At 28.1% G+C, this 13,225-nt stretch overlaps 2 protein-coding genes across 6 annotated transcripts; one reads left to right on the top strand and one right to left on the bottom strand.

The window, feature by feature from the left end:
* Window positions 1-1,089: 1,089 nt before the first annotated feature.
* LOC111614998 (potassium channel subfamily K member 6-like) lies at window positions 1,090-2,058 on the top strand (the record flags this gene model as incomplete). The annotated part of the gene is made up of 3 exons (XM_023356369.1): window positions 1,090-1,308; window positions 1,381-1,567; window positions 1,636-2,058. Coding segments are annotated over 3 exons (663 nt in total), but the record flags the coding sequence as incomplete, so codon positions are not given.
* A 398-nt stretch (window positions 2,059-2,456) lies between these two features.
* LOC111615002 (cyclin-dependent kinase-like 4) lies at window positions 2,457-12,199 on the bottom strand. Of its 5 annotated transcripts, none has more exons than XM_023356376.1 (11): window positions 10,363-10,497; window positions 6,337-6,509; window positions 5,911-6,109; window positions 4,536-4,657; window positions 4,398-4,470; window positions 4,233-4,323; window positions 3,961-4,158; window positions 3,462-3,544; window positions 3,328-3,387; window positions 3,093-3,221; window positions 2,457-3,019 (listed from the first exon to the last, which is right to left on the bottom strand). In XM_023356376.1, exons 2-11 carry the CDS (start codon window positions 6,354-6,356, stop codon window positions 2,882-2,884), a joined length of 1,113 nt encoding a protein of 370 aa, XP_023212144.1. In that variant the 5' UTR covers window positions 6,357-6,509; window positions 10,363-10,497; the 3' UTR covers window positions 2,457-2,881. The 5 variants fall into 5 exon arrangements, with proteins under 5 accessions (XP_023212144.1, XP_023212145.1, XP_023212146.1 ...); XM_023356377.1 differs by lacking the exon at window positions 10,363-10,497 and adding an exon at window positions 8,051-8,238; XM_023356373.1 differs by lacking the exon at window positions 6,337-6,509 and adding an exon at window positions 11,997-12,199 and having other exon boundaries at window positions 2,459-3,019; window positions 10,363-10,516.
* Window positions 12,200-13,225: the final 1,026 nt, after the last annotated feature.

Raw genomic sequence — 13,225 nt, 5'->3', positions numbered from 1 at the left:
TATAAAATGCAAATCTTATTAAGAAAAATACATTAAAAATTTAAATATGTTCTCGAAATGCTTGATATAAAATAGCAAACATTGACGAGAATTTCAATATTACTTGAATTTTATCAAATAAGATAAAATAAAACAGTAGTAATTCTTGAGTATTATAATTCTTTAACTTTAAAAAATGTTAAAACTCTAATTATTTATTAATGTCTTTGTTAATGAAATTTTATGTTGATAATTCAATAAACAGCAATTCATTCTGGGCAGTATTTGCATATAAAGAGAGTAAGGGCCTTAAGGCCACAACAATTCTGATTCTGTTTAAAGACACAATTATGCAGAGATCTGACAATAATCAGTGCTATCAAAAGCTTGGTATGGAGCTCCTTTTTTCTTTTTTTTTGAACAAATGAAATATGCACAAAATGCTTTTCTTTATTAATAAATAGCAATGTTAAAGATTTTATTTTTTGTTAGTAAAAGTGACATTAAATAATGCGAAGAAAAACTGATACAGACAATAAGTTTTCCTCGATCACAGAGAAAAAAACTTAAAGACCATCAAGAGGGAGGAGCTGGGGATTTTCCCCGACCTGGAGAAAACACAGTTGCCCTTAGTGGTTCCTATCCCAATAATTAATGTTATTCTTACTAACAAAGAATAAAATCTTTATTAGTAAAGAAACATTCCAAACATTTCATTTGTTCAAAAGAAAACGAAAGAAAAAAGGCACATTACGGGGTAGACGGAACCGCCCTATCCTCGGGTCCCATACAAACTCTCGACAACCCCGATAATAATAATATAAACTACGAACAGGGCATTTAAATGGCTTTCTTTAAAGAATACTCTTCCTTTCGACACATTAGAAACCGATAAAAGGTTACTTCTCACACATATCTCGCATATACGAGACTATATTCCAGACATTTCTAGTAAACAGCTCCGGAATACACGAGAAGAGACATAAAACTCAATTATTACAAGACCTTGGCGAACATTAAAAGCATATCGAGATTTAAATTTCCAACCCATCCAAAGCCTGAATTAATTATAAAATATTTAATAATAAATCTGTTTACNCTTAATTGTTTATTCCAGGTTATGGCCATGTTACGCCATTATCAAATTTTGGTAAAGGATTTACAATTTTATATTCCGTTTTTGGAATTCCATTAACGCTCATCTTACTGGCGGCATTTGCGGAGCGACTGATGCTACCGGTTCTAATGCTGTTAAGATTGATGTTTGATGCTCTACACTTAATTATGAGACCTTTCTTCATCCAGTTCCTTCATCTCATTGTAATTGGGGTGAGTTAAACCTAAAAATCTGAAAGTGAAAGCGAGAGAGGAAGGTTCTGAAATGATTTTTCTCTTCCACAGACCCTAATTGTGGCATTCCTTTTCATTCTTCCATCTGTACTGTTTACTTATCTAGAACCCAACTGGGATTTTCTTGATAGTTTCTACTTCTGTTACATATCCCTCACTACTATTGGATTGGGAGACTTGGTTCCCGGTGAAAGTCTAGGATTAGATTACAATAATCTATACAAAGTTTTCACTTCAGGTGAGTTTAGTAGTCTGTGTTTCCGTTTACTAGAGATTACATTGCGTAAACATGACTTTTATTTTCAGTTTATCTTTTGGTGGGTTTGACTTTTATGGTAATGTTCCTCAGTCTGGTAGCCGAGATTCCGCAGCTTAATCTAGGATTATTATTCTTGAAGAAAGGTGATGAGATTACGGACGATCCGGAACAAATGAGACTACCTTTACAGTCTAGTGATAAGTATCAGAGGTATCTTATGCCGCAAACTACCGATCAAATAAAGGCGTCGGTGCTGATAAATCAGTACGATTCTTACGGAGATAAAAGTGTCATACAGCAATAATGGGCTGTTGTGTAAAAACAGCTTTTTTCTTTGTTCTTTGATGTGTAGGCAATGTCACAATGCACCCAAATGCTGAATTCAAAATAAAATATTCTTGTACATAATGTGTTAATGATATTTAAATAAATCTAAGCTGTTAAAATTAATAAAAAATATTAAAAGTTTAGGTTTTAAATTTTGTATAATAATTTAAATTGTTTATACAAAAAAAAAAACGAATGTAAGAAACTGTAAATATGTGTAATTTTAATACAACTGAACTGTAAATATTTAATTTTATTGGTATTGTGTCTGTATTTTGTATGTGTTAATAAAACTTGTATTATACAATTCTTTAGAGTTAAATTCTACAATGTTTCTTTACATTAAATAATAAATTTTAATGACTAAGTGCTTAAATATTATAGCCATATGCTGTAGCAATTCACTACTAATGTTGCAGCTGCAATGTAAATTTATCTCTTTTTATTATGTTTTAGTAGAACATAATCCAACCTGAGATCTATATAATATTTTAAAATATTGAAAGAAAAATTTTTAATGTACATATTTAATTATACATAAAATGCATATATACATGCTGTTTTTTTTATAAACAATTGATATGTATAATTAACTATCTTGAGCAATTATCATTTAACATAGCAATGTTAAAAATACTGCAAACTTAGATAAAAAATTTTATACCGTAATAAAGTATGTAGAAAATCAAATCTGAAATACACATGAAATCAAACATTCAAAAATCATGTTTATATTAAGATTCTATTACTTCTAATAAATAAATATGTATGATGATTCTTTGCAAATGATGACAACAGGAAGAAAATAAGAGCAGAGGAAGCATTAACAAATATGCAAAAACTATCAGTTGGTGCATATACAGTTTATGTTAGTTTTTTTTTACAGTTCCATCATCATCTGTAACGATGGTGTGGTACTAAGGTAGATTCCTTCTTGTAAGTACCATTTCTCAATTGTCCGCTTTGTCATATATTAGGAAGTGGATCGTATTTACGGAGCGTTCGTGAATGTAAATGAGCATTCCTTTCTGGTGTTGCTAATGCACCAGGAAAATTCGATAACTGAGGAAGTATGGGCTGAAGACCACTCTGCAAAAAATGTCGCTTTTTTTCCCATAAAATGTAGTTTAAAATTCAATAATTAATTTTAAAGTTAGTTGTATTAAAATATATTTACCTTTTCTCTTCTGATTCTACTTTGCATGATTTCTGGCTCTAGATCACTTATATTTGCATTATCAAAATAAGAATGTTTAAGTAACTGTTCACACGTATACCTCATTTGCGGATCTTTATCTAAACATCTCTGGAATTTTGATAGAAACATATTTTTATGATTTCAAGACTACAAACTTAAACAAAAAAATGTTATGTTTATAAATAAATACAAAAGATATTTAATTCACTTTTACCTTTAAGAAATCCAGTCCTTGCTCATTCACTGAAGGAGGCATTTTGCTTTCCAAACTTTCCTAAAAATCCAAAGTATTTATATAATTTAAATTAAAATACATAAATACACACACATATATATTTTCATATTTACTCTCGAATCAGGTTCTGGAATGTTAACTCCGGAGAAGAAATCATTAGATTTGAATATTTGTATGTGTCTGGGAATAAGATTTCCTATAAAAGAAAGCTTATTTGTAAAAAAAGTCTTAAATATTGATTGTAATATCATTGTAATGTTGTGCTGCAACTTATAATCATATTTTAATTTCAAAACTGATTTGAGCTTTCCATATCTGATCTCAGTTTTCATCTAACTTTGTTCTCAGGATTATGAAAGGATGGTCAACAGTGGGAATTTACAGGTCTGCAATTTTAAAATTGCAGACCTGTAAATAAAAGTTAGTCAAATCGCAAAACTAATTGTCCTGCCATAATTTTGTTTTTATTACATTGTGTAAGACTTATATATCATATAATTTTTTAAGTAATATAATATCAAATCTATACTGATATATACATTTATATCAGTAGAGATCTAATATTGTATTACTTAAAGTAACTTAAAACAGTAAAAGTAACTTAAAACATACCCAGAGTTTTGCAGATAAGATATAATTGATCAACATCTGATTTTCCTGGCCAAAGAGCTTCACCTTTCATTAATTCTGCTGTTACACAGCCTATTGCCCAAACATCTACAGCAGGACCATACTGAGTGTCCCCGACAAGAAGTTCAGGTGCTCGATACCATCTGGTGGCAACATAATCAGTATATTTTTCACCTGGATCTAAATAATATAAATTATATTAAATAACTTTAAAAGTAAAATTCTAAATAAATATAAAATAAAACTATACATACTCATAGTTCTAGCAAATCCAAAATCACAAAGCTTCACAATTCCTTCTTTGGTAAGCAAAATATTTTCTGGTTTTACATCCCGATGTATACACTAAATTATATTTTAAGATTGTTTTTTAGTGAGTAATTCATAACAGACAAATAACAACACTTGATAATGCTTACATTATGCATGTGACAGAAGTTAATTGCTTGCAATGTTTGCCATATAATTCGTTTTGTCATGTGGTCTGGAACACTATAATAATTATTTATTAAACATTTTTGCTTAATCGATTAAATATAAAACCTTATAACACTTACCCATTAGTATGTTTTTCTAAGATATCTAAAACAGTATGATCGCAATATTCAAAGACAAGATGAAGTTTTCTTTTCCTTCGAAATACTTCAATCAAGTTGACTAGATTCACATGCTTTAATTGCTTTAAAAGATAATTATTACTTTATTACAAATAAATTAATTTTATATTCCTCAAATACTATTCATTTTTAATCAACTAAAGTGATTATTATTATTATTATTGTTATTATTTTTCAACTCTTCCTGCTCTGTAGACATTAAGAGAGCCTTTTCAGCAAATCCATTATGAATTTGGCCAGACCCACAATAGGGTGGCCAGGTGGTGAGGAATGATATATCAACCCATATACATTTAATTCTTCAATCCACAGTAGTACCACCTTAACTACTCAGCCATCTGGCTGTCAAACTAAAGTGATTCATAATGTTAAGAATAGTGACAGTAATAATAAAATCAATAAATTAATCAAGAAGCAGTGAAAATTTAAACGTAGATTTATTTTTGAAGTAATCACCTGTATAAAACAGTTTTAATAACAGAAACTAGGCAGTTTTTCTGTCTAAACACAAACTAAAGAATTGAGTTGAAAGCGCTAGCGAGTCATTAATATTGCTTTGGGGCAATCTACAATTTGACACTACCATAGCCTATGGCATAAAAAAAAGTAGAAAAATTGCACATGCTTGTACTAGCAACCTTTGACACTGTCATTTTAACTCCACTGTATTTTGAAAATGAAATCACGGATGCCCTGATTTTTATTATATTTTAAATTTCCTTGGTTCATGTTATGTAAAATGACAAAGTTTAGTCAATATTGACCAATAAAATTTTGGGAATGAACTCAATTGCGTAAACCATATACAAAGGCTTCACTAACGCTCTGCCTCAAATATGCTAATAAATACTAATTTCTTCTCTTTACTTCGTCAAGATCCAGTTCTACGAGTTTTTATATAATATGAATGATTATAACAGGAATATTTTCAAACAGATAGATTTTTTTTTTAATTTCATCAAATTACCTTCATGTTTTTATCTGCTTTTTCTAAAAACAAAATTCATCATATTTATAACTTAAAAAATAGTGTACAAATATATATAGAGCTTTTGTTCATTTAGAGATATTAAATTTCTACTAATATGCTCTATTTATACAATACTTCAAATAACATATGTCCTACAATAAATATTACATAATTAATCAATGTAAAATCGAGTAGTTAGGCCACTTTATCACATGACAGATAGCATCCAAATGACACAGATAAAGTACATTTCTCACAGACACAGCAATAAGACAGATGTCATATTTTAAGCAATTTCTTGAATCAGAAAGATAAAAATATAAGAAAATTTAAAAAAATGCTTACTTTAAGCATACGAATTTCACGCATGGCGATTTTTTTAATGAGCGGATCGTCTTCAGTTTCAACATACTTTTTCACAGCAACAATTTGCCCATTTTCCCGCCTGCGACATTTAAACACAACTCCATAGGAGCCTTCACCAATTTTAGATATCTTCTCATATTTCTCCATTATTGGTTGGTGAGGATAATATTTATATTTCCTATTAAAATAAAAAATTTAAGCTATATGAATATAATTAAGAAAATATTGATAAATGCAATAACAACACAGTACCCTAAAAATCAAGTAAATTAATACTTTAAATATTTTTAAAAATTATCTTTTTTTCAGTATATTTCCAAAATGTGAAATGTGTCATCAGCAGGAAATAGTGGAAAAGGGGAAAAATAAAAGTAAGCTTAGAAGTGAGCTAATTTAAAAACATACCAAATTAATATAGACTGCATAGAGTGATGATGTAGAAATAATTAAGAGAATAGTAAAGTAGAATAATGAAGTAGAATAGTTCACATTTCTTAAAGAGAAAGTCATCCAAGCGATTGCATTTTCTAAAACCAGCGTCGATTCTACTCACTATTCCGTCTCATCAAATCATTCTCCTGTAAAAAGGATTTGTTTTTTGTAATCCAAACAACCAAATCAATTCATTTTTTTTCTTAATATAATTATTCATGATCATTTAATAAACCATACTCCGGTATGAACAAATAACGATCCTAAAATATTACAGAGAAAAAAGTTTTCATTACAAATTTCTAATTTTCACTTTCCTTCTTCTAATTTTAGCATTAATAATAATAAAAAAATAAAATGTATATAAGAAAATGAGAGATTGCAGTCATAACTTTATTAACTGTAAGAAAATTACAATTTATTAGAGTAAAAATCTTGAGATCTTTGCAACTTTCAAGCCTTGCTGACTCATCTTCTGGGTATAAATTGTTCCAAAGAGTAAAATATATATATATACATTTAACTGTTAAACATCTTCAGGGCTTTACCTAAAATGTTTTAGTATGCAAACATTCCAGGTAAAGCCCTGAAGATGAATTCACTTCAAGATACATTCCAAGTAAAGCACCAAAGACTTGCCTTTGGGACTTAGAATGAAATCATTAAAATCTGAATGCAAGTCTTGGATTCTAAAGATTTTAAGATTTTCATTCCAATAAAGCATATTTTTCTTGTAATTTTATAAATTTCATAAGGATAGTTTTCATTTATACAATTGAAAATACATTTTGAAAAGTTACAGCATTTTATTAATTCATCATTTAAACTAACTATATGTAAACTACGCCACAAAAATATTTAATATTTTTAAATAACAAATATTTTATTAATTCATCATTTATACTAACTATATGTAAATCCTGTCACCTTACTACTTGATCTTAACCAATTCCAAATTATTTTAATGTTCCTCAATGCTTTTTCTAATATTATGTGGCATCTCCCTGGTTTAAGTATCTCTTTTATGTTCATTTATTTTGTTAATGCTTTTTTATATGAAAATATGTTTAATCTTTGTAATTTAAACTGGAAATTGAACATAAAATGTAAACACTGATTTGGAAAACTGTTTCAATTATTTATCATCATAAAATAAAATTTCAATCTATTAACAATTTTATAAACTTAAAGAAAACTGCTTTATTGGAACTCACTAACTGATATCAAATACAATAACCTTAAGTACTTTCAGGTTAGTAAACTCATATCAAGAGAAACAACAGTGAACTAAATTGACTGCAAAGTCAACTATAGCTGTTCAAATACATCTGGATGTTGATTTATCTACAAATCGTTGACACTGCATCAACTAACTACTCTATCCTTCTAAATGCAAATTTACTTCTTTTAATTCTATTACAAAATTTTTTCATTTGATCTTGGATTTTCAATGTATTGTTTTGAAAAAATTATATCTTTGATTTTTTAATAACTAATGTTTTACTATAAAAACATTTTCNAATAAGAAGTGGGGAAAAAAAAAATTATAGATTTTTCCCCACTTTCTACAATTAGGGAAAAAAATTATAGATTTTTTTCCCTAACCGTAGCATAACATAAATGACATTAATCACGTTTATTAATAAACTCTAATGTTATATATAAATACCTTTCCGAGTATACGTACATATATAAAGGTTTTTATCAGCTATTAAAAGAGTTTTCCACTTGGCTGCGGTCCGTTCCGAGTTCTTACGAATCGCACTTATTTGTTATTACGCCTGTTCGCCATCTTTGCCTTTTTCTTAAAAATCGAAGGGGTCACGTGACCCGGTCGCTATGGCAACTAATGCTAACAACACAACTATCGCTAAGCGACCGACCTTTCTTAATCAATGTAAACTGTAGCTCAATGTTCAGCAAAGACAATGACTGACAATAATAACTATTAACTATAGAAACAAAAGTAGAAATTTCCATGGTAATTCATAATAGCTATAATTTATAACAGCAATTTTCCTTTCTGCATGTTTTTATTTATTTTTTTAAAAATTTACACAAAATTTCCATAATTATCTTTTAACTCAAGCCATTTAATTGTAGCATGTGGACAATAACAGAATTCCTATAAAAGTAAATTAAATATTTTAACTACGTTCACTTACAGGGTAACTTCGTACAATAAAAATAGTAACGTAAGTTCCGATTTTCATCAATTTGCCTTTAATAATCTATGGAGAGAACGTTCTAGTTCTTATTTTACTTTGGACTGCAAATTAATCGGGATAAGAATAGCCAAAGTTGCCGTCGGTATTATACGTTGGCCTCCTTTTCTAACGGCATATCTTAAGAATGTATATATATATCATTATTCTACATTATAAAACTTCTATATTTACATATTAGCACAAGTACTTTGAAGGAAGGAAAACTCATTTATATAATTCTAGACACCTTTCTTTCATTTATGACTTTCAAATTTGCATAGAGCAAAGCAAAATATTGAATACTTTTCATATAAAATTCACATTTAATAAAAAATACACTATAGCATTTTATTACTGAAAAAATATAAATTATGTCAAATGCCGTACTTTCTAGAAATTTATTCCCAATTATATAATTAACCAATCAGAAATTTACTGCCGCACCATATGCGATGTCGTAAAAATCTATCTCTAGATAATTATAAACAGCAATTTATACCTTTATTAGAAAGTAAAAATAAAGAAAAACTGTTTTAATTTCAGCTTAAAATCATCTAATTTAAAAGAAAAGGGTATAAATGCAAGCATTCTGGATTTCCATTAAAGGAAAACAATGTTACTTTATCATTATAAAATTTTATTTGCAAATATATACCAACGATTATGCATTAATGTTGTTTTATTACGTAATAGATTACTTAGGACATCATTGTAAGAGAATGAAATCCAATATTCATTATAGATTTAAGTTATTATCATTATTATTATTATTGTTATATAATATTGCTCTTAGTTTAATATATAGATTTTACTTCCATTAAATACAAAGAACATCTTAAAATTTGGCCTTAAAATCATTACAAATTGCATCATCGCACAGATATTGATCCATTAGTTTAAGATTCATGAATTACTTTATCAATATTTAGATTTCTTTTGAATATTGATTGGGAATCGAAACCCGAGCATTAATTCTTATAAAAAAAAAAAAATAATAATAATAATAATAATAAATCCAAGTAAAACTTTGTAATTATAATTAACTAAACATTAAACTATTCTTTAAATACATAAATAAAAAATATTATTATTAACCTCATGACAATATTCATTAAATTTAGTAATATTTCTATAATTTCACCTTAAATTAATTAAATTTAAAAATAATTTACTCTAAATTCTAATTAATTCAACTTAACATTTAAGTATATATTTAAATTTAAGCAGAAAGTACAGAAAAAAAATTATATTATAACATGATTAACGGTATTGTATAAATGTGAAAATTATGCAAAAATTTATAATAATTTCTGATTTGAAAGAATATAAATNATGAAAAAAAAAAAAAAAAAAAAAAATGCAACCCGACGAATTTAATTGTAATTAACACACTTAACTGTCATTAACTCGCATTAATGCCTTTTATTTAATTACGTTTAATCATTTTGTTTTTTTTTTAAATTTATCTTTATTTATTTTTTGAATTTTCTGTTATCTTACTATCAGCCGCGATATATTTTAAGTAACACGTTTCATTGTTGCCAGATCGAATCGATCAATGTCAACCATTATTGATTTTTATAAAGTGACATTTCTTAAAAAAAAAAAAAAAAAGAAATCTTCGCTGCGATATAATTTAATCGAGTTGAATAATCGATGAAGGTTAAAATCGTCATGAATAATATATATTAACTTTCTTATCTACATAGAAATTTTTTTTTTTCGAGCGCGCGATTCATTTTCGGAGAAGAATCATGCATGCGTCGTTTCGTGAGATAATAAAGATACTAACCTAAATGGAAGCAATGGTGTTACGGGGTTCAGCACTTTTCTTTGGCCAAGTATACACATATCTTGGATGTCGGTCTCGTACATACTTTTTTTCCTCGTTTGCATAATGTGTACATACATGTTCGATACGGCGTGGATGACGTCCATCTGAAAGACTGCACACAACGTTAGTACTTCAGTACTCGAAAGTAAAGCAATGAAAATACATAAATCGACAATTTATATTAAATAAGTTAAAGGTAAAAAGTAACTCTGGTATAATATTTAATAGCAAAGCATACAAAACGAATCGATTGTGTACGGTACAGTACATTATACATGATCAGATAGACGAAGATCAACAGAACATTTGGCCGTGCTTCGGATACACAGGAACCTCAAAATTTACTATTTAACGTGATATAAATTAAAATTTCTTTTGATAAATGTTTATATTTGTTTTACTAACTTTATTTGTGCATTTTTATGGATTACTGAGAGGAAAGTTACCTGTACACGTGGATAGTCTACGGGTCCCTTTCTCGCCAGATTCAATCATATTATTTGAATATTTTATTTATTATTATGGATATGTTACAAATCTACGACAGTAAAATTAAAGTATTTTAAGCTTAATTAAACAACAGAATAAATTTATTAGATTTTATTATATTGTAATTTTTCATACTGTAAAGATTTTAAACGAGAAGGTAATGTATGTCACACGAGAAAAAGTTTAAACTGTTTGTTTCTAACAGTATTATTGAATTACTATATTTTAAAAACTATAACAATGCTAAATAGTAACATAAACAGTCATCGGTTGTTATTGCAAAACAGCATAACGATTATAATGAATGATAGAATTTATAACTGAAAAATTATTAAACCTCAGCTTATCACATTGTAAATAACGATAAAACAAAACAAATACAGCCAGAACAATTCTGAGACAGATTAAACACTTAAGAACTTAATTAAAACAGCAGAAGGAATTTATTAGATTTTATTGTGAGTGGAAAATAAACATGTTGAATAAGATAAGTAATATTTAAACTGTGTCTATTCGATTGTCATCTTTACACATTACAAATTACAGGGCAAAATCCATATTTAAAAAAGCATAAAGAAAACCAGAACGAAGTTAGATAGATAAATCATAAAAATCACACACAACACGCAACGACAGATGGTATATATATATATAAAGTGCTATAAAATATAGTTCAATATAGATGAACGATACAGAAGAATTTCAGAATAAAAAAAAAATTAAGTAACCGTTTTGACTTTTTGCTTTATTAATATTTTGTCCTTTAGTGGTATATTCACCTCCATTCGATGCTAGATCGAACGAGTTTTTATAGCTACTACTTTTAATAATTAAACTCGGGTCAGTTACTGTAATGGACGTCTTCCAGCTGGTCGATATGACGTCACACTTGGCATTTAACTTTTTATTTTTTTAAATATGCAAACCGCGCAAATTAATCCGGAAATTGGCGGTTACACCCAAATTTATAAGCTCTAAAGAGATTTAGAAGTGTTATCACGCATCGATAAATTTTTATATTTTTCAGGAAATTAAAATACATTTAAGTAACAATTATCGAGTCATGTGATAGTACTTAAAGATAACGTTAAAGAAGCACTTACCTTTATTTTACTTCGTTATGAAGTAATTTTGAGTTATATCTCATCCTCGCGTGCTAATAAACGAATTCGGAAGCATAAATTGTATATGCGAGTAACGAATTATACGGTTTCAACGATATAATTTACAATGGCACTTCATCACGTTGCTAGCGAGGATTGATCAACATGGCTGACGGACAGGAAGTACGTTATGCCATCTGGAGTTTGTTTTGTAAATAAAGGATTAATATTTTTATTTTATATTAATTTTTGTAGATTTTAAATTAATTAAGAAATAAATTTTAATTCATAAAAAAATATTAAAACATTTAATTAATTTAAAAAAAAATTATTCGTTCCTTTTATCTTCGGGGAGAGAGTCTTTGATGAAGTGTGATCGAATTTAATTTAATTTTATATTTCGTTATTTGTTTAAGCGTATCCGCTGATTTTTTTCCTCGGAAATTACGCATTCATATTCATTTTTAGATTATTATCTATCATATTTTTTTGTCGTATCACGAATAGTGTGTTAAATGAAGTAACATTTGACATTAGAAGGTTAACTAAGCAAAAAAGAAATAACTATACACCATTCTCACGGAAAACGAATTAAATATTTATTTAAAACAGTTATTTTTAAATTCACAATATTTTAATGGTTTTAGAATTTATTTATATTTAACAGAATATTGTCTGAATAATAAAAACAACCATTTTTGTTAGCGTTGCGTTGTCGCGTCGTTCGCGTGACACCTAAGCGACGCAACGACGTAATGAATGGCTGCATTACCGATCTAACAATTTTATTATTTCTTTAACAATAGGAAAACGTTTAAAAAATTGTTATAATTTTTAACATTAACAATAAAATATATATTAGTATCGAAAGGTAAACGATTGTGCGCGACGCAACTCTTCGCTAAGCGGGTATCGTGTCCTTGGTGTTATACAGGATGGTCCATTTTAATCAGTCCACTGGAATAACTCAATACGACCGTAAAAAAAAATATATATATATTACAGTAGAACCTCGAAAACTCGACCTAATGTGGACCGAAGGGTGGCCGAGTTTGTGAAAATGCCGAGTTATCGGGAATGGGGTTAAAAAAAATAAGTACGAGTATTTCCTCAGAAAATACTGTACTGTACTTGTACAGAATATAACAGAGAAGAATATAACAGAGAATAAACTGCCCAAATACCCTTAAACAAAGGAAAAGTACGTCCTTTATGAAGGCATAGAGCCT

The sequence above is a fragment of the Centruroides sculpturatus genome, unplaced genomic scaffold, assembly GCF_000671375.1.
Source record: "Centruroides sculpturatus isolate CEXI.00-Female unplaced genomic scaffold, Cexi_2.0 scaffold2300, whole genome shotgun sequence".
Classification (NCBI taxonomy): Eukaryota; Metazoa; Arthropoda; class Arachnida; order Scorpiones; family Buthidae; genus Centruroides; species Centruroides sculpturatus.
This window is presented reverse-complemented; position numbering and strand designations above follow the sequence as displayed.

Coding starts and splice junctions, on each gene's coding strand:
- LOC111615002 (XM_023356373.1), bottom strand. CDS start 10,508: ATGGACGTCATCCACGCCGTATCGAACATGTATGTACACATTATGCAA. Junction 3,545..3,960: donor TCTTATCTGCAAAACTCTGG/GTATGTTTTAAG, acceptor TTTCTTTTATAG/GAAATCTTATTCCCAGACAC. Junction 3,222..3,327: donor AAGGACTGGATTTCTTAAAG/GTAAAAGTGAAT, acceptor TCAAAATTCCAG/AGATGTTTAGATAAAGATCC.